The following is a 17,320-nucleotide window of genomic DNA, read 5'->3' on the forward strand; positions in this document are numbered from 1 at the left end:
ATTGTACTTCTTTTTTTTTCAAAAATTCTTTCAGATATACTTAACTCAATCTATATTTGAAAGATGTATTTAGTCCACATAAACTGTTGAAATTACTGGAAGGTAGAAAAGGAGACGATTAAAAAGGGGGGAGGGGGGGCCAAAAAAAAAAAAGCTAGTCACAACTGATTCTCCATGCTAGAAGGTTTCTGATGACTTTTGTTTAAAAATAAAATTCCAGGCTGCAATTCAAATTCAGCTACCAGCAACTTTTCATCACTTCTATGATAAATATCCTCTGGATTTTTGCTCTGGTCACTCCAGTCCTTGACTTTACTTTTCTGTGTTTCATCAGTTCTCTATTCTCAATATAAATGGCAGAATCAGTTTTACAAGCTTTTGAGAGTTGCTGGAAATTTTTCTTGGTTTTAATTGAAAGGCTAATTGAAGCTCTTTAAATTTTTCCTAAGACACTTTACTAGTAGTGTGATTTTTTTTTTGCCTCCACAGCGCAATGGGAAAATAAGACTGTGGACACTTACCAAGTTTTACACATCTCTGTCAGTAAACTTGACATGTGAGTTGTTGCCAAGCAAGGGGGTAATAAGAGATAAGATCATAATCATTGTGCACTTTACTGATATGCTGTAATCAAATGTGGCAGATTTAGGATGTTCAGAAGGAACTGTGCTAGAATCTCTAAGCAAGCACTAATGGAAAGGTTAATACGATGGTAGTTAGCAGGCACCAGCAAAAGCAGTTTGTCACTAGAACTGAATTTAAACCAGGCACATTCAAAGTCTTTAGCTCAAGGGGGCAATAAAAATATAGAATGGGTAGGCTTAATACACTACTTCCTTTCTTTTTTTATTGTCTAGCTACCAGAGGGTACCAATAATTTGTTATGCTTCATATTATATTTGGAGGCATCTGTGAAATTCATTCATTTGATAGAATAAACTCAAAGTGTATTTTTATGCCAACAATACAGATTATACAAATGAAAATTGACAGTGATAAAAAGTCTTGATTTCTACAAAGCAGCCACACGAATTTGGGAAACATAAAATGAAATGGGACAGCCCACAGTTTTAATATCTAAAACACTGATGGCATTGATGTACCTGCTGGTGCATGGTTCTAAAGAAATCTAAATTGTAGAACAAAAGCTGTCAGTCTTTCCCTCTTTTTTTATATGCAACCATCCACACACAAAAGTGGCATGTTCTTAAAGCGATGCGGTTTGAATTGCGCGGCTTCTATTATTTATGCAAAATGGGTGTTGAGCAGTCAAACTCCTATCTGTTCTTTTACACTGCAAACAAATCAATTAAGACGGGTCTTATTCCAGTGAAAAAACATGTAAAAGGATTTACGTGTGCTCAGTTCTGCAATTTAGATTTCAGTAAGATCACTTACTATGTGCAAAATTAGCACAACCGTTGTCACATTAATTATAGCATTTAAAACCTGCCTATTTGAATTCAGCATTAGAGACCAATAGCTGATAGCTCTCCAGATTAAGTTATCTGAATTTAGCCAATGGGAGATACTAGTCAAATAAATACCTCAAGAAGATGAAATCAAAAGCTCTGAAAATCGCTGTAAAATCAACAGTGTTTACTTCAAGAAAGTAGAGGATCATACATTTTTAGAGCACAGATGGAAAACACCAACTCGAATATGTTTTGAAACACAAATTCCACACTACCCCTTCTAAAAGAAGCTGTTTGTAGAAGCATGGTTTACATTAATCAGTACCTAACAATTTTATATACAACCTTTCTAAAATTCATTTGCATAATGATAATCCGCATATGGCAGGGTTTAAGTTATTTAAGCGGTGTTATATTTCACTATTTAGTCTTGCTTCACCACTGCTTTAGCAGTGAATCCTTATGGAGTGTAATGCAGCTAATGAGGTAGCTTTTTAACTGAACAAACTGACAGGTCCCATATCTGCAGAGGCAGCTTGAAACCGTGCCCAACCTCTCGGCTTCCCAAGAGGCTTTTCAAAATTCAATAAATAACATCTGTAGGCGATGTTGGGTGCAGACCTAGCAGAGTGCGTCATAACACTGAGCTGGCAGAACAAAGAAACCATGACGACTGCCAAGTTTCCATGGCAACCGCTGCGAGGCTTGGAGAGTATAATAGCACATCAATCATTGTCCAAAAGAACTTCATTATCAGCAAGAAAAAAAACCTTTAGGATCTGTTTAGTGTGCAATTGTGGGTTAACTCACCTCAAAGCCTTGCTCTCTAGCAAAAGTGGCAGCTTCCTGAAATAATAAAAAAAGAACAGTTAATTATAAAGTGCTAGATAATGAAGAAATAACACATTTTGAAACTCATTCAGCCAGTTTTCCTTTTACACGATTATCTCAGTATACCCATAGACAGTTGTTCAATTCTGATAGTCGCACCAAAAGCTTCCCCCTCCTTCCCTCAAGCCCAACAACAGTACAATGTCAACACACTTCGCAAGTTCAAATAAAGAAGGTACAATATGTTTTTTCCAGGCGAGGAAAGTTACTTCTGGAGATAGGACTTTGACTAGGAAACCACTACTTCAAATCCAGACAAACATCCTTCAGACATATTTTTAATTGAAATTGTATCGTATCTCCAGTTATGTATGGCACTTCACGGGACACAGGTTATCAAGCCATTTTAAAAAATCATTTGTCATCTACGGTGCATTAAAAAAACAGGATCACAAAACGTGTTCAAACCCTTGTGGTGGAATCAGACGAGCATTTTAAAATACTCTGATGTCTTAATGACTGCTTTAGGCAATTTAACCATGTTCTTTTCCTGAAAGAACAGAGGAAACATCAGGGTATGAGAATGTCCTCATTTCTTATTTATATTAATTGGAGCAATTAAAATCTGTTTTGAAATAAAAGCAAGGAGACAGAAGACAATAGCAATGTTTTTTCCCTTACTCACTTTCTACCTTAACATTGCAAATATTGCAGAAAACCCTCAAAGTCTTTATGTTTTTACTTGCATTTTCCAGATTATCTCTGCCAAGTGATATTAATAGAGGGATAAGTCTTGAGCCAAAATGGTGAGTAGATCCAACCAAACAAAAATAACTACCGTACCAAACCATTTAAGTCCCGTGTCCCTACGACGGCTTTTAGTGCTGCAGAAAATACATACTTGCGGACCTATATGATCTGCCAATTTGGGGGCAATATAAGAATTTGAAGTGGGTGCAATTGATTACAACAACAGTAAGTTGAGGTTACCAAAATGTGATAACCTGAAAAAGCACAACTCCTCAGGCTGCTTCACTGCAGAAGCATAAGGCTGACCGGGTTAGCCTTAGCTGATGTTGACAGAAAAACTGAATCATGGTCCTGACAATTGGGTGCGGGCAAGGTTAGCCACTTTGACAATTTACTTACAATTGAATTCCTTCTTGTACATCACACAGTCAATGACATTTGCTAGCCTGGCTGTCAAGCAGGAGTGTAGGGTTCAAAGATATCATGCAGTCTTTTCCTAAACCAGCATGTGATTAACAAAGCCTATGCTCGTATGAAAAAAGGAGCCTGCAAGCTTCCACTCCGAAGGGATGCACTTACAATGAACTGCAACACAATCAAGAAAGCCTCAAATGGGACCGGGACACAGAAAAAAACAAAAATAAGAAAAATAAGGGAGTCATAAGGGGGCAGAGAATAAGAAAATGGCCTAAAAATTACGTACTGTAGCCAAATTACTTCTTCAACCTCAGGTTTTTGGTCATGCAATCGAAATCGGAAGTTACACTGATCTGTCCTAAGGGGATTTCTTTAACGTCCCAGTGCAGCAGGACATTAACATCTGTGTTAAACTATTGTTTGGCCAGGAAACTGGACACCGCTACATTCTTACATCTGTGAAATAAAAACTATTCTGTTAAGTAGTATTTCCTTATGTGGGAGACTTTGAGAGAATTCATCTTAATTTTCTGTACTGGGGCACCCATGCATAGCACATGTGGTTTGAGGGACCTGGCCCTTTCACAAGAAAGGATAAATGATTGCACATTTGTTAAAAAGTATCTCATCTTTGGATTTTCCTGTTAGAGCGTCATCTTTTAGCCTGGTCTGCTGCCCAGCTACATGAATAATAGTAGCTAGCATACAATCATAGATTTTCCTGCAGTTGACCTCTAATCTAAGGGTGTCTGAACGTGCCAAAGAACAGCAGCAATCTTAATTTTCTTCTCTCTTATCAACTGAACCTCAGAGTAACTCCTGAACAGCTTCTTTCAGTAAGGACTGCGCCTATAGCCCCCTAAGAATCAGCCTCTCTCAGAATTACACCCCTTTAAGAATTAAGGTCCTTCCAGTAAAAAAGATAATAAAGCTCAAAACACACGTTTGGAGACTACAGTTTGGTGTTTGCAAAATGGTGAGAAATGTGAGGCAGGCCCTGAATGCCAGGGACAGTTCAAAGTAAATTAACCAGATAAAAGCGATGAGAACCTTTTAGTATCTATTCACAATAACAGTGAGAACAGGAAACAAGCAGACCCCATCTGTGCAGCCCTAGGGCACCTCATACTGAGCTTCATGTCTCTAATAAAGTAGTCAGGTTAAAATCTAAGTGGCTGTAACATGTGGAGACTGCTAGGGTTACAACGGCCAGCCGGGGCGTTCCCTGATGCAGGTGATAATCAGTATGATAATCACTATATTTACAGGCTTTCCATTTTATATCTGACATTGGAAATCACGAAGAAGGAGGGATTAAGGAAATAAACAACCTACACAGAAGCTTTACCGCTCCCTGGAGAATGCAGCATTTTCATTCATGCGTGACAGGCGACAACAGCAAAGCAAAACAGCGACAGAACAGAATTTTCTTAGGAGGCTTCATTTCACATCAGGAGTTCTTTCAGTTTTGATAAACTTCAGACATTATTCATTCATTACTCCAACTCAGCATTTTCAGAGCTATTTTCCATTGTTGTCTACAACAGAACATCTCATTTCCTAAAACCCTCTTCCCCACCTTTTTGCTCTCTCATACTAAATATATTAAAAACTCACACTCCTTTTTCTATATAGTCTTTTTACTAACCGCGACAGTGAATTTATTGCCGTACCACCTAAAGTAGAAATGGGATGTTATTAGTTATGAAACATTATTTGGCTCATGCAGTTTGGGGGGGGGAAATCCTAAGTACAGTCATGCTGAAAAAACCTGTGTACAGCATTACTTAATGGGAGTAACACAATGTCACCAAAGTTAACACACACCCTCTCTTTGCACAATAGTGAGCAGTTTACACAGGAAAGCGAGATAAACTAAAGAGATAACAATAAAAAAAGACAGCTTCCGTTAGCACTGGCCTTGCTGTTATGTTAGAACTCGCTTGCTAGCTGAAAACTATTTCCATTCTTGCATGTATCTTACTGCTGTTGGAGTCCCAGCACTTAGTAAATGGAGCTGTCTATAATCTACACTGGAGCTAATTGTAACAGGACTTGTTAAAATTCTGAGCCCTTTTATCACCAGCAATACAAACTATTTGTTTATAAGTAAACAGAAACATATCCTCCAAACACAGAATTCATTAGCATCTGCATTCCTAGGAGTACTTGTTAGCCCCCTCTGTTAGAAGAATTTTATGATTATAGAATTAAGATGGCTCAACTTCAATAACTGTATGTTTGGTTTGCCATAACACACAGAAGGCACACTATATATCAAATATTCTCAACACAGCCAATTTTTTTTTTGTTGGTACCAAGGTTTTATGATGACTTGATCAAATTATAGCCAAAATGGTAACAACATGCATGTTGGCTTAAATTTAATTCATGTAGGACAACATAAAACTCATGCAGTTGCACAGCATTTAAAACCATGTATTGCTGAAAGTAGCTGACAAAGACTGTTTCAAAAGCACCACCAACAGTATTATCTACAATACGCATTTTAACCTTTATGCAGAGAAAAGGAGCACTGTAAACTAAATTTGCATTTCATCGCTGAAATCAACATTATCTCATAAAGAAATGATAAAACAGCAGGACAGCAATGATACCCTTGCACACTGAATGCATTTCCCGTAATTACACAAGAAAGCAAATGCAGGGGACACTGAAGCTAATCCCTCCCCTGCCATCCTTCTTGGTAGAGGAGACATGTCACAGAATAACCTAAACTCACATATTACAGTACTACCCTGTGCAGCTTGCTCTAATTCTCTATTTTTCCCGGGGGGGGGGGGGGAATAGATTTGATTAACTTTTTTAATTGGGGGATTACTGGCAGGTTTTGAGGGAGTTCCTATTGCAATAACTGAAAACTTCCTGACCTACCCAAAATAAGCCCAAAACAAGCCGTATTCACATTTTCAGGAATATCATCCTCTTCCTCTGCATAACAAATCTGTGACTTAGTGGGTTCAGCCCGGCCCATGAATCAACATACTCTTAAGTCCGCACATTCACATACAGCACGTGTAACTACAGAGGAAGATCCTTGCAGTAAATCAGAGTGCATAACGACAAAAAGAAGTAAAAAAGCAAAATTCAGTGGACTCACTCAATAAGAAACGGTAAATGTCTATGAGGACCATCCACTTAGCGTTTGCATTTGATGGAACCATTCCTACCGGTACCAACCATGTTTGATTATAACTTGAATTCCACCACTCTACCTTAACGAGACTTTTTCAACTGCTAAAATCTTCTAAAAATCAATCTTAAACATTTCCTTCCTCAGCTTCAGGCTACTGCCGTTGTATGACTGTCTTCTAAGAAGTATGAATTGTTAGTTTTCTTCCATTTACGTTGTTTCCTTGAACACAAAAGGCTATGATTATCTCGCTCAGGTAATTCTCTTTTTCTTCAGTATAACCATTTAGTACTATCAATCCCACTCATGACTTCATCTCTAGACCTGGTATAACTTTGTGCTCTTTGTATCCTCTCTTGCTTTTCTACAGCTTGCCTTGTTTGCTTCAACAAAGTGTTAGTTGTAGAAATTTTCTTTAACATTAAAACCCTGCTATCTAAATGAAAAGGGTGACAACAAAGTAAAATAAGCAAATTGATATATAGGGAAGACTTTCATGCAAGTGATGCACACTGATATCTACAACTTCATTCTACAGAAGACTGACTCAAATAATCAAAGTTGTATTATATTGACAACCTCCTTTCTTAGAGATAGGTGCTAAAGATTTGTATTTCTGAAATAGACGTTTTTATTCATGATTCCCTAAAGGACAGTATACTTGTAAAGCTTTCTAAAACAATTAAAAAAAAAACCAAACAAAATTTCATGTATTATTTGTCTCACTGCACTAGAGAGACAGGAAAGTCTTCTGCTTTATTATAATATAATTACAAATACTTGTACTTCAGCTTTCCTTAGGTAGGCACATTTGTCTTTCCTATCTCCCTGTCCTTTCTGTCATCTTTCCTTGTCCTTAACAAAGAGCTTTCTTATAAAATTCTCTGCTTTCAGAGCTATACCCTTAGTTTTGTATGCTCCAATAGGTACTGAGAACCTCTGATTTCAGCAGTATCTGTTGTTGTGCCCAGTAATTCTGAACACAGGCCCTTGAAAGACATCTTTTGTTAAAATCTCCCTCTTTTTTTTGTCAGAAGATAAGTCATGAAGAATAGTACTGTCAAGATCACCACGTGCCCTCCTTTTGGTATTTCCTTCATAAAACACTTGTCACAGGGCAGGAGCCAAGCTAGTTTTTAAGGAAGGGGGCTAGTGAGCTGTGTCATGCCATGTTTTCCACTCTTCCAGCTCCAGGCCACTTTACACTAAGTATGACCCTGGAAACGTGGCTTAAAGCACAGGCAGGACAATGGATTTTCAGTTGCTGCCTTTGAATTATAACAAAGATGTAACATACATACACCCACTAACTTCACAACGCAGTTGGTGGGGTGTTCTTATATCAAATCCAGGTATTTTATGCAGCTCATAAACGTGCAGTAATACAATCTGCCTTTATACCACTCTTTCTTGTGTATGCTACACAAAGCCAAACTAAGCTACACCTGATTTTATTGCCCATCCCAATTTTAAGTGAGAAAATAATAGATGCACATATATACACACATACAGACATATAATGACAGATCCACACTTCTTAACATGCTGAATTAACAGCATGCAAGAACTAAGATTGCTTTCATGCTATGCACATAGGGGTGATGTCAAAGCTGTGGTAATGATAATCATGACCTACCTAAGGAATCAGAGGTAGATACTGCTGAAGACTATCTGATGATTACTTGAAAATATGATTTCAACAACTGGCCCCTACCATTCTGTTATTTAAAATGAATGGATGGAAAGTCTATAGGACATAGTTCCAGCTGGATCACTAACCTTTAGTGCCAACAGAACATTTCTTATGGTTAGTGGCAAGATACATACGTTCCTCTTCAATTCAGCACTAAACAGTTATCAACAGTTACTCAAACCACTGTAGTCCTATCCAGCCTTTTATGTCATTGTAGTTTGATTTAGACAGGCATTGCTTTAAGGCCAACTATTACTACGCTGCACTCTGTAAAAGCAATACAAGCTCATATGCCTTTATTAAAAAATGGCCACTTATAAAGGCATTCAGGGCTCAGGAGGCGAATGTGATTTTATCCTTTTTTTTCCGTTTTTTTTGTTTCCCCCAGAGACAGTTGCTTTAATATGGGTCATATGAGAGTTTGAGAAACAGGAGTCAAAAGAACCACCCAGCATATTTTCTGAAGCAAGTGTCTACCTGGTGAAATTCTGCTACAGCTGATGAAGTCTGAGCTGTACTTGGGGATGTGTTACACGGATGCAATGCTTCCAAATTATTTTCGTTTGACAAGCACAGAAGACTACTCTTTGATTTGGTCAGTAGCAGACACCTGTTCACGTTTCAGAGAAGATCAATAAAAGCTGGTCACAGAATGGACAGACCCTGCACACAGCTTGAGAATCAACACTGAGAATCAGCAGTATCTGAGCACGTATCTACCCCTCGCTGGTTATTACTGAAGAAAGCACAGCTGGCATCAGTTGGATGGGCAGATTATCATAAAGGAACACCAAGGTGGTTTTTTCCCCTCTTTACTTTTCCCATGAGCAGTGCCAGACCCCAAAATTGCTTTTCCTCATAAAGGAGAGCAAGAGTTCGTATCCTATCCTAAAATATTATTTCAGCTTGCTCCAGTAGTACTAAAGATACTGGTAAATATATCTACACTACCTTCACCCAGTAGGTGAAAATATAAAATAATAATAATCAGTTCAAGTGAATAATCAGAACAAGTATAAATACCATATGGGGTTAAAGTTGTAATGTTCAGAGGGGGTTCTGGCAGAGCACCAGAGGGTTTTGTCTGAAAAAGCTTAGTGTGAAAAGAACTGAGGGAAAAAAAAACGTATTTCCTGTCCTGCTTGGGTTCACCCTGGAGCGTCTGTATTACGTACAATTCATTAATATTCAAGTTATTTATTCTCCTATTCAGGTTATTACCAGAACTATAGTTTCTGCTAGAATCTTCTCCAGAAAAAAATCGCCCTGAGTCAGAGCTTAATGCCATTACAGGGTCTGCAACAGCTGCAGCAGCGATATGCCTCTGAGCCACTTTGAAATTTTATGATGGATAAAGCGCTATTACTTATAGCTCTACCTTACATCCCTACCTAAAGAACTGAACTACCTATGACTCTGTATGCGTCTCTCTCCTCACATATTATAAGCATCAAACTAGCGAACTATACTTCCTTACACCACCTCTCCATACAAATGTGTCCGTCTCTATCTTAAGAATAGATGCATCATGATCAGAAAAGAGGGAGAAGTAAAAAAGGACCCCTTCCTTAACCATCACTGAATCAGGAGAACATAATAAAGATGAAAACAAATATCTTAAAATTAATTTAATAGCTAGAAGATAAGAGTTTTATACGCATATAAAAAACAAAAGATGTGCAGGGTCTTTTGAAGTCCTTAATACTGCTCATTGGATGCTCTTAGTGTTAACTTTCTGGCTGAAGGATGACCAACAGAAATAAAAGATTGCATCATTTTCAACAAGGTCTTCTATGATTGCAACCACTCAGACTAGCCTGAAATCATGGACAAGATATTCTCATCTAGCAATTTCAGATGAAGAGAATAATCAGATACTGTGCTAAAAGTGCTGGGATCCATCAGGACTTCTCCCTAGTCCAGCTAAAAGGTTAACACCTTTTTAGCAGTGAAATTGAGTTGTTTTATATACTTTGTTTGGTATGATGTCATGCACAGCCATTTAGAAATATAACTAAAGCTATGGTATTGGGAACCCCATAAAGAGCAATCATCGTGTAACTCTCTTCATGTGCTAGGCTTGCACTGCTTGTTAACTCTAGCAAGAAAATAAAATTGCTCACTGCAACCTCCAGCAATAACACTAACTTTTTAACTGACCTTAATATTACAAATTTTACCCTTCCAATTAAGTTTGAACCCAGCTGACGTAAAGATTCTTATTGGAGTTTGTTGTGCTATTTAAAGCTAATTTGATGATGCATTTATCTGTGTTCAAGATACAAATACTCAAGACACAAATTTTTTTCTTTTATTTTCAGTTTTAGCTACTGCAGCTACTTTATGGAAGGAAAAACCTAGTTCTCAGTCTGTACTAGTGGCGCTCTCTCACAACATGGTCATTGCATGGAAAAACAAGATTTCAACCTGACCACAGTTAGGTCACTGTGGTCCTGACTGAAGAACATGAGCTCTAATTCCAGATGTGACTGAGGCACTATTTGTCATCTTGGACAAGTTGCTAATTTCTTGCACCAATTTTTTTTAAATCTATAAAAGTTAGAATTTACCTGCTTCTGACCAGTAAGTGTTTGAGGATGAGTGGTTTTTTGGTATGTTTGTTCCTTTTCTAAAAGAAGCCAACCTGAACCTGGGCTGGGCTAAAACAGAGCAGAGACTGAAAGGGAAGTCAAGTAATGAAATTAAGAGGCATCACAAATTCCAACATATTTTAAAAAGGTATTACAAAATCACAGAGTGGTTGAGGTTGGAAGGGGCCTCTGAAGATCATCTAGTCCAACTCCACTCCTCAAGCAGGGTCAGCTAGAGCAGACCTGCCCGGGACTGCTGGGTTTTGAGTATCTCCAAGGATGGAGACTCCACAGCCTCTCCACACCTGTCCCAGCATTTGACCACCCTCACAGTGAAGGTTTTTTCTTATGCTTAAGTGGGAATTTCCTGTAGTTGAATTTGTGCTTGTTGCCTCTTGTCCTGTCACTGGACACCGCTGTGAAGAGCCTGGCTCCATCTTATTTACTACCTCTCATTAGGTATTTACATGCATTGATAAGATCACCCTGAGCTGCTTCTTCTTGAGGCTCTCAGTCTCCTCTCCCTGTACGACAGATGGTCCAAACCCTCAGTCATCTCTATGGCCCTTTGCTGGTGCCACTCCAGTAAGTCCATGTCTGTCTTGTGCTGGGGAGCCCAGAACTTGACCCAGCACTCCAGATGCGTTTCACCACTTCTGAGTCAAGGGGAAGGATCATCACCCTCCACCTGCTGGCAATGCTCTTCCTAACGCAGCCCAGGAAGCCGTCGGCCTTCTTTGCTGTGAGGGTACGTTGCTGGCTCAAAACCATTTTTTGCCCACCAGGATCCTGAGGTCCTTTTTTGCAAAGCTGATTTCCACCCAGCTGGTCCCCAGCCTGTTCTGGGACCAACATTCCTCCCCAGGTACAGGACCTGCCATTTCCATTTGTTGAACTTCATGAGATTCCTGTTGGCCCATTTCTCCAGTCTGTCAAGGTCTTCAAAATTTGATATTATACTTTGCATTAAGGTAGTAGCTACTGACTCCAAGCACGGGATAAAATCCATGCTGGGGCTAGGCAGACAGGGAAGGACTTTATCAAAGACTTACTGATATATGCAGAGAAGTCAGATGACTGTTAGGATGGAAAAGAAACAGCTAAAGAAACCAAGCAACCTACCACAACCACGCAGCAGGTAAGGACAGTCAAGAACTACAAATGAATTAGAACAAGCTGCTCTGACAAATAAGCAGTATCTCTCAAACTAGGAAAAACCTTCTATCCAGCTTCTGCTGGCCAAAGGACTGCTAGCATCAGTACAGCACACCGAAGATGAAGAAAACATGGAAGTCCATTAATGTTTTGACCACTAAACTTCACCTAACTATTTCAAGTGGGTTATAATATGCTTGGCAGCAGACATTCAAATTATCTATAACCAATTGCTTCATGCATTCAAATCACTCTCATTTCATTATAATTACTTTTTCCTTTAAAAATTGGCTTAGGTAAAAAGATCATGACTATCCTATTGGTCGGTTTTGTTACTATGCTTTCAAACATGAAAGTGAAATTTTTTTCAAGAAGTGGGGTTCAGAATTCCTATGACACGAAGCAAACTATAACCTTTCTCAGCACTCCTTTCTACTTTTAAAACACCACAGTCACTCATCAAAAAAAAGGAAAACGATAAAGAGTAAGATGCAAAAAAGAATATAAAATGATGTATGAATATGTATGAATTCCTATTGAAAAAAATTCAAAATTAAATGATTTAATTATGGAAAATTACATTCCTGCAAAGATCAGTAATCTTTCACCTAATACATAACAGCGTAATTATGACAACAACTTATTTGTTAAAAGTGCATAGTTTAGCAATGCATTATTACATGGATGACTGTATGCAACCCCCTTTCTTTCAGTGTGATCATTTGCTCTAAGACGCACCGGATACGTAGCAGTAATACTGATAAGAAACTGAATCCATAGTGGTTTTGTCTCAGGCATTTGCCTTCCCTGTTAAATCAACTTTACGTACACATATACACACACACGACTTTCCTAAATGCGTATATAGCTCATGACAAAACAAAGGTGATCTCCCTCCCTGAAACCTTCTGTATTTCAGTCTTCTCCTGCATGCACCCATTCTCCAAAGCGTTCCTGGTTAAATCAGTGGTTTTCGCAAGCATTTTTATTCACCAGACCTCTAACTAGGGGGAAAAAAACCCTGCCTGCAATGGAATCACAGCCACTAAAATACCACAACTTACCAGCACTTTCAAGTTTTCTGAGCACTTGAAGGTTATGAAGACCTGCAGCTATAGTTTGAGATATACTGGTTACATCACCATTCACGTTAGATAGTACTGATGTATCTTTTTGTCACTATGAAGTAATTTTACCTTGTGAATATAGTTGCAAGGAATTAGTATCTATTCTCTCTTAAAAATATCACTTGATACATTCACTACCTATAAAATATTAAAGTGCAAATATATTATTCTTACAGTGTAATGACTGAGATTGTTGTACAATTTGCTATGTGCTATTGTTCTTCAGTTCATAAATACACACAGATGACTTTTAGAGCCAAGTTGAAAAGTAAAATTTGGACTCAGTCCACACAGAAGAGACATGAAAGATTTGGTCCACATTTGAACAGAAGAAAACTTTGAGTTCCAGCTGCGCTCTTTTTACAAGAGCAGTTCTCTAGATCTCTGCTAAGCAAGGACACTCTCCTAGTGGCACCAGTTGTATATTCTAAAGGATCATAAAAACGTATCATAGTTTTCAAGCAATAATGTTTTATAAATTTTGTAAGTAAGCGTACAAAAAACTTACCATTTCCGATTCCAGCATATGCACATTCTCCACATACTCCCAGACTCAAAGAACATTTTTTAATCCTCAGCTATACTTCAGAACAGTTACCACTTTAACCTCTACTTCTGTGCCTTTAAAATGCTACATTTATTTTAGGATTTGTCTCACAACTATTTTTTAATTACTGAGATAACAGATTGACATTATATTTTAATATACATTTATGTATTTGTTAACCATTACTATATGCTTAGTATATGTTAGCATATTGCAAATGAACCTGAAATTGCACCTGATACATTTCTTATTTTATTACATGACAAATGTAAGACTGCAAATTATTCTGAAGCTGAAATTAGTAGTTGTAGTAATAGTAGTAGTAATTCAGTTTTGGACAGGTTATTTTTAGCGAAGTACTTGCTCAAGCCCTTCACTACAGATTTCTCACACCTCCTGAGTGCTTAGATGTGTAAATAATCTTTTTTTTTTTCTCTGCCTGTAGCATTATATTAGTTTTTAAATATAACAGAAGCTCTTTCAATCCATTTAGTTTGCCTCACACTTTCCAACACAAAGAATTCCTACGATTTCTTCCAAGACGCTGTGTCTCTTCCATTTTACGCAAAATTTGAAGAGAGCTGTAGGGTCAAAGCAGTGCTGTTCTTTTGTTCAGACTGCATTCCGATTTGGGTTCTTGAAAATTTACTTCTTTCTCTTATATTAGTAATAAATTTTTTGGCCAAATACCAGAAAACAAATAAATGGGAACATTCTAAAACAGTAGTGCTATGCTTCCAGAGCAAAAGTAGTGGCAATAACAGCACACCAGATGCTGCATTGGAAGCTTTTTTAAAAGACAGCCATTTAGGGATTTAGGGAAATGAAGAAAAAAATAGGCTAGGACCTCCGAAAAGTGGCACAAATTTGTAGAATCTCCTTGGTTTGAAGTTTGTTTTTCCTAAAAGAGCTAGGAGGAATGTAGTGCTCATATAATACAGTAAAATCTAATTATGTTATAAACAACAAGCTAGAACAGATATGCAGCACTAGCAGTCATGTATACATCTTCCTAATTCCTTGTCTCTTGTCAGATTTTTATATCATACACTCTCCTCTTTCAGTCAAGTTAATCAACTCTTCTGAATTATGCTTCGAAAAGTCACATATGATATCTACCATGCCACGCTTTGAAAATCGCCATGCTCTAAAAGGCATTTTCATCTTAGGTTTAGACCATGAAAACAAACAGTTTATTTGGAGTCTGGCTGGCTTACATGGCGAGCAGTGAACAGTTTGCAGAGGATACTGTGCTAAAAGTGTCACTTTTTAAAAATAATATTGAAGCAGTTCTTTACAAACATGGCACTTGTCCAAAGCACATATGGAACATTAAATATAACCATAAAATTTTATGCACCAGATTTGACCAAGGTCTTGAGCTCTAATTTATATTTTCTCCCTTTTGCTGGAAGACTAGCTGCATTTGATAAAGCTACTTCATAAGGACTCTGTTCTCCTAACATTTATACATCACACATCTGGACTTGGAAAGGGATTCTGAGTAAAAGAGCCAACTAATGCAGATCTTGTTTACATTATGTGCAGTTATTCTTGTGTCATGAATCTCCCTGGGATATCAGAATGTGCTGAAGACACCCAAAGAATATGTACTTCAAATAAAAGCGCAAAAGCCTGGGTGTTTCTGTCCCTATCAATGAGCTCGGTACACGTGATCATGTAAGAAAATGAATGGTATTTGTATTTTCTAATAATACTGCATTTCATTTTTATTAATTATTTGTATGCAATTACAGCTGCCCTCAGTGTCTGAAGACCTCTGTTTGGATTGTTTTTCTCTCACAGCTCGCTCACTGCAGCCAAGGGAACTAAGTGATGGCAGTTGCAACACTCAATTCAGTTACATAAACACATCTTCCTTGCCAGATTCCCCTGCGGTGTTCCCATTTCATGAAATAAGTCTCTAGCATTTAGTAATGTACCATACCACCAAGTTTCTTTTCATGTGACAAAAAATTGGGTCCTCTGCTCCTGGCAGCAGAGCAGCATGTGTGTGAGCATCACACGCATGGAATCCACCCCAGACGGGGTGGCTGCACCAGCAAGAGGACAGAGAAGAAATACAGTACTCCAGTAGCTACAGAACAAGAACTGAATGTCAGATTTTAGTAGGAGAAAGACAGCCTTCATCCAGACATTGAGGCAGATTTATTCCTAAGTCTGTTGCAGTGCCAACACATGTGAGTGTACATTATACCTTCAACCATATACAAGACGCACGTGCTTCGGTATTGAGTGTATTTGCCAGTGATGATAAAAAAACCCCTCTGGCCAGACTATTCCTGTAGGTGTAAATGGAGCTATACATTTAACATCACAGCTGGAACAAACACGCTCTTGACTACGAAAGCAGTATGTGGTAAAAGTGGAGAGACATAGACCGAGTGACCTAATGTATCACACAGCCGATCAGCTGCAGAGAGAGGGGGGCTTTGTGGACAAAGTTTCCCACCATACCTGCCCATCGGCGCGAAGCTGGGCGGCCATACTCCACTGACTTGCTGGAGCTTACCCTTACCCTGGATAGGTCACTGTTGAAGGCCATCTGGTAAATTATATAGGGAGTAGCACCTGTACGTCTGTGCAAAGGTCAGAGACAATATAAGTCTTTGGGCATGTTTGTATCAGGCAGTGGAGCATCACAGAGATCCCAGAACTACCTGAGCTGGTAATTCACGCAGAGTCACGCAGCTTAAGGTACTCCTGAAGCACAGCACTCGCACCAGCAAATTGAATCGTCTAGTTTTGCTGGCTACATGTCCAGGGTCAGTTCAAATGTCTTTGGTTGAAGAGTACACCTATGCTTTTAAAGGATTATTTGCAAATTCCACTTGCTGCCTTGATAAACATAAAAATACTGAGGGTTTTTTTCTAAGAAATATAGAACGGAGAGAATCCAAATAAAAACTGAAGTAGTTAGAATTACCTATTAATGATTGCTAATTATAACACAATGAAAGAGGCTTTTTTTGATCCTTTTACACAATTTGCAGTCAACATGGAAGCCGTGAAGAAAAATTTCCTTTTTTCTAATTTAAAACTTTGTTTTCCTTTGGGAGCCTCTGATCAGGTTTAGAGAGTCTAAACAGTGGCATTGCTATATAAAGCTGGAATCTGAACCACTCAGTCTCCACCTGCAGTTCAAGGACTTAGGGAGGTTGGATCAAACTTCCCAGCTAAAGTAATTTCCTAACTCTTCCCTACAACTCATACAGATAAACTTAATACCTAACAGCACCATGTCCACTTCCCTACCCAGCAAAGTGAGATTCCTTCTTTGTGGGAAGAATTCTGACACCTCATGATGCGAGGAAAAGGAGATCAACCGTTATATGAATGTGGATCAATTTTAATTTTGCATCTTCACATGGAATTGCTAATGGCTGGCTCCATGTGCTCAATAATTCATGTGCCCTGCTACTCTTTAAACACATTTTCAAAGTAAGTTAAACAGGAACAACCCACTCCTGTTCCAGCATAAGATTGTCCACAAATGGACACAATACAAATCTGAGTTAAAGCTGTTGTGCTTAAAATAATGTGCTATCTCAGTTCAGATTAATTTTCCTGTGTAGACAGGTCTTTATTAAAGGAGAAGGACTGAAATGGTGGATTAAGT

General features: G+C 38.3%; 1 protein-coding gene across 3 annotated transcripts in view; it reads right to left on the reverse strand.

The window, feature by feature from the left end:
• The window catches only part of ADK (adenosine kinase), a 306,651-nt gene that overhangs the window by 47,076 nt on the left and 242,255 nt on the right, over positions 1 to 17,320 (reverse strand). For all 3 annotated transcript variants that reach the window (XM_076338471.1, XM_076338469.1, XM_076338470.1), the window contains one exon: positions 2,226 to 2,261. In XM_076338471.1, the coding sequence (XP_076194586.1) occupies positions 2,226 to 2,261 (36 nt within the window). The remainder of the gene's footprint in view (positions 1 to 2,225; positions 2,262 to 17,320) is intronic.

This window comes from Aptenodytes patagonicus, chromosome 5 (assembly GCF_965638725.1).
Source record: "Aptenodytes patagonicus chromosome 5, bAptPat1.pri.cur, whole genome shotgun sequence".
Lineage (NCBI taxonomy): Eukaryota > Metazoa > Chordata > Aves > Sphenisciformes > Spheniscidae > Aptenodytes > Aptenodytes patagonicus.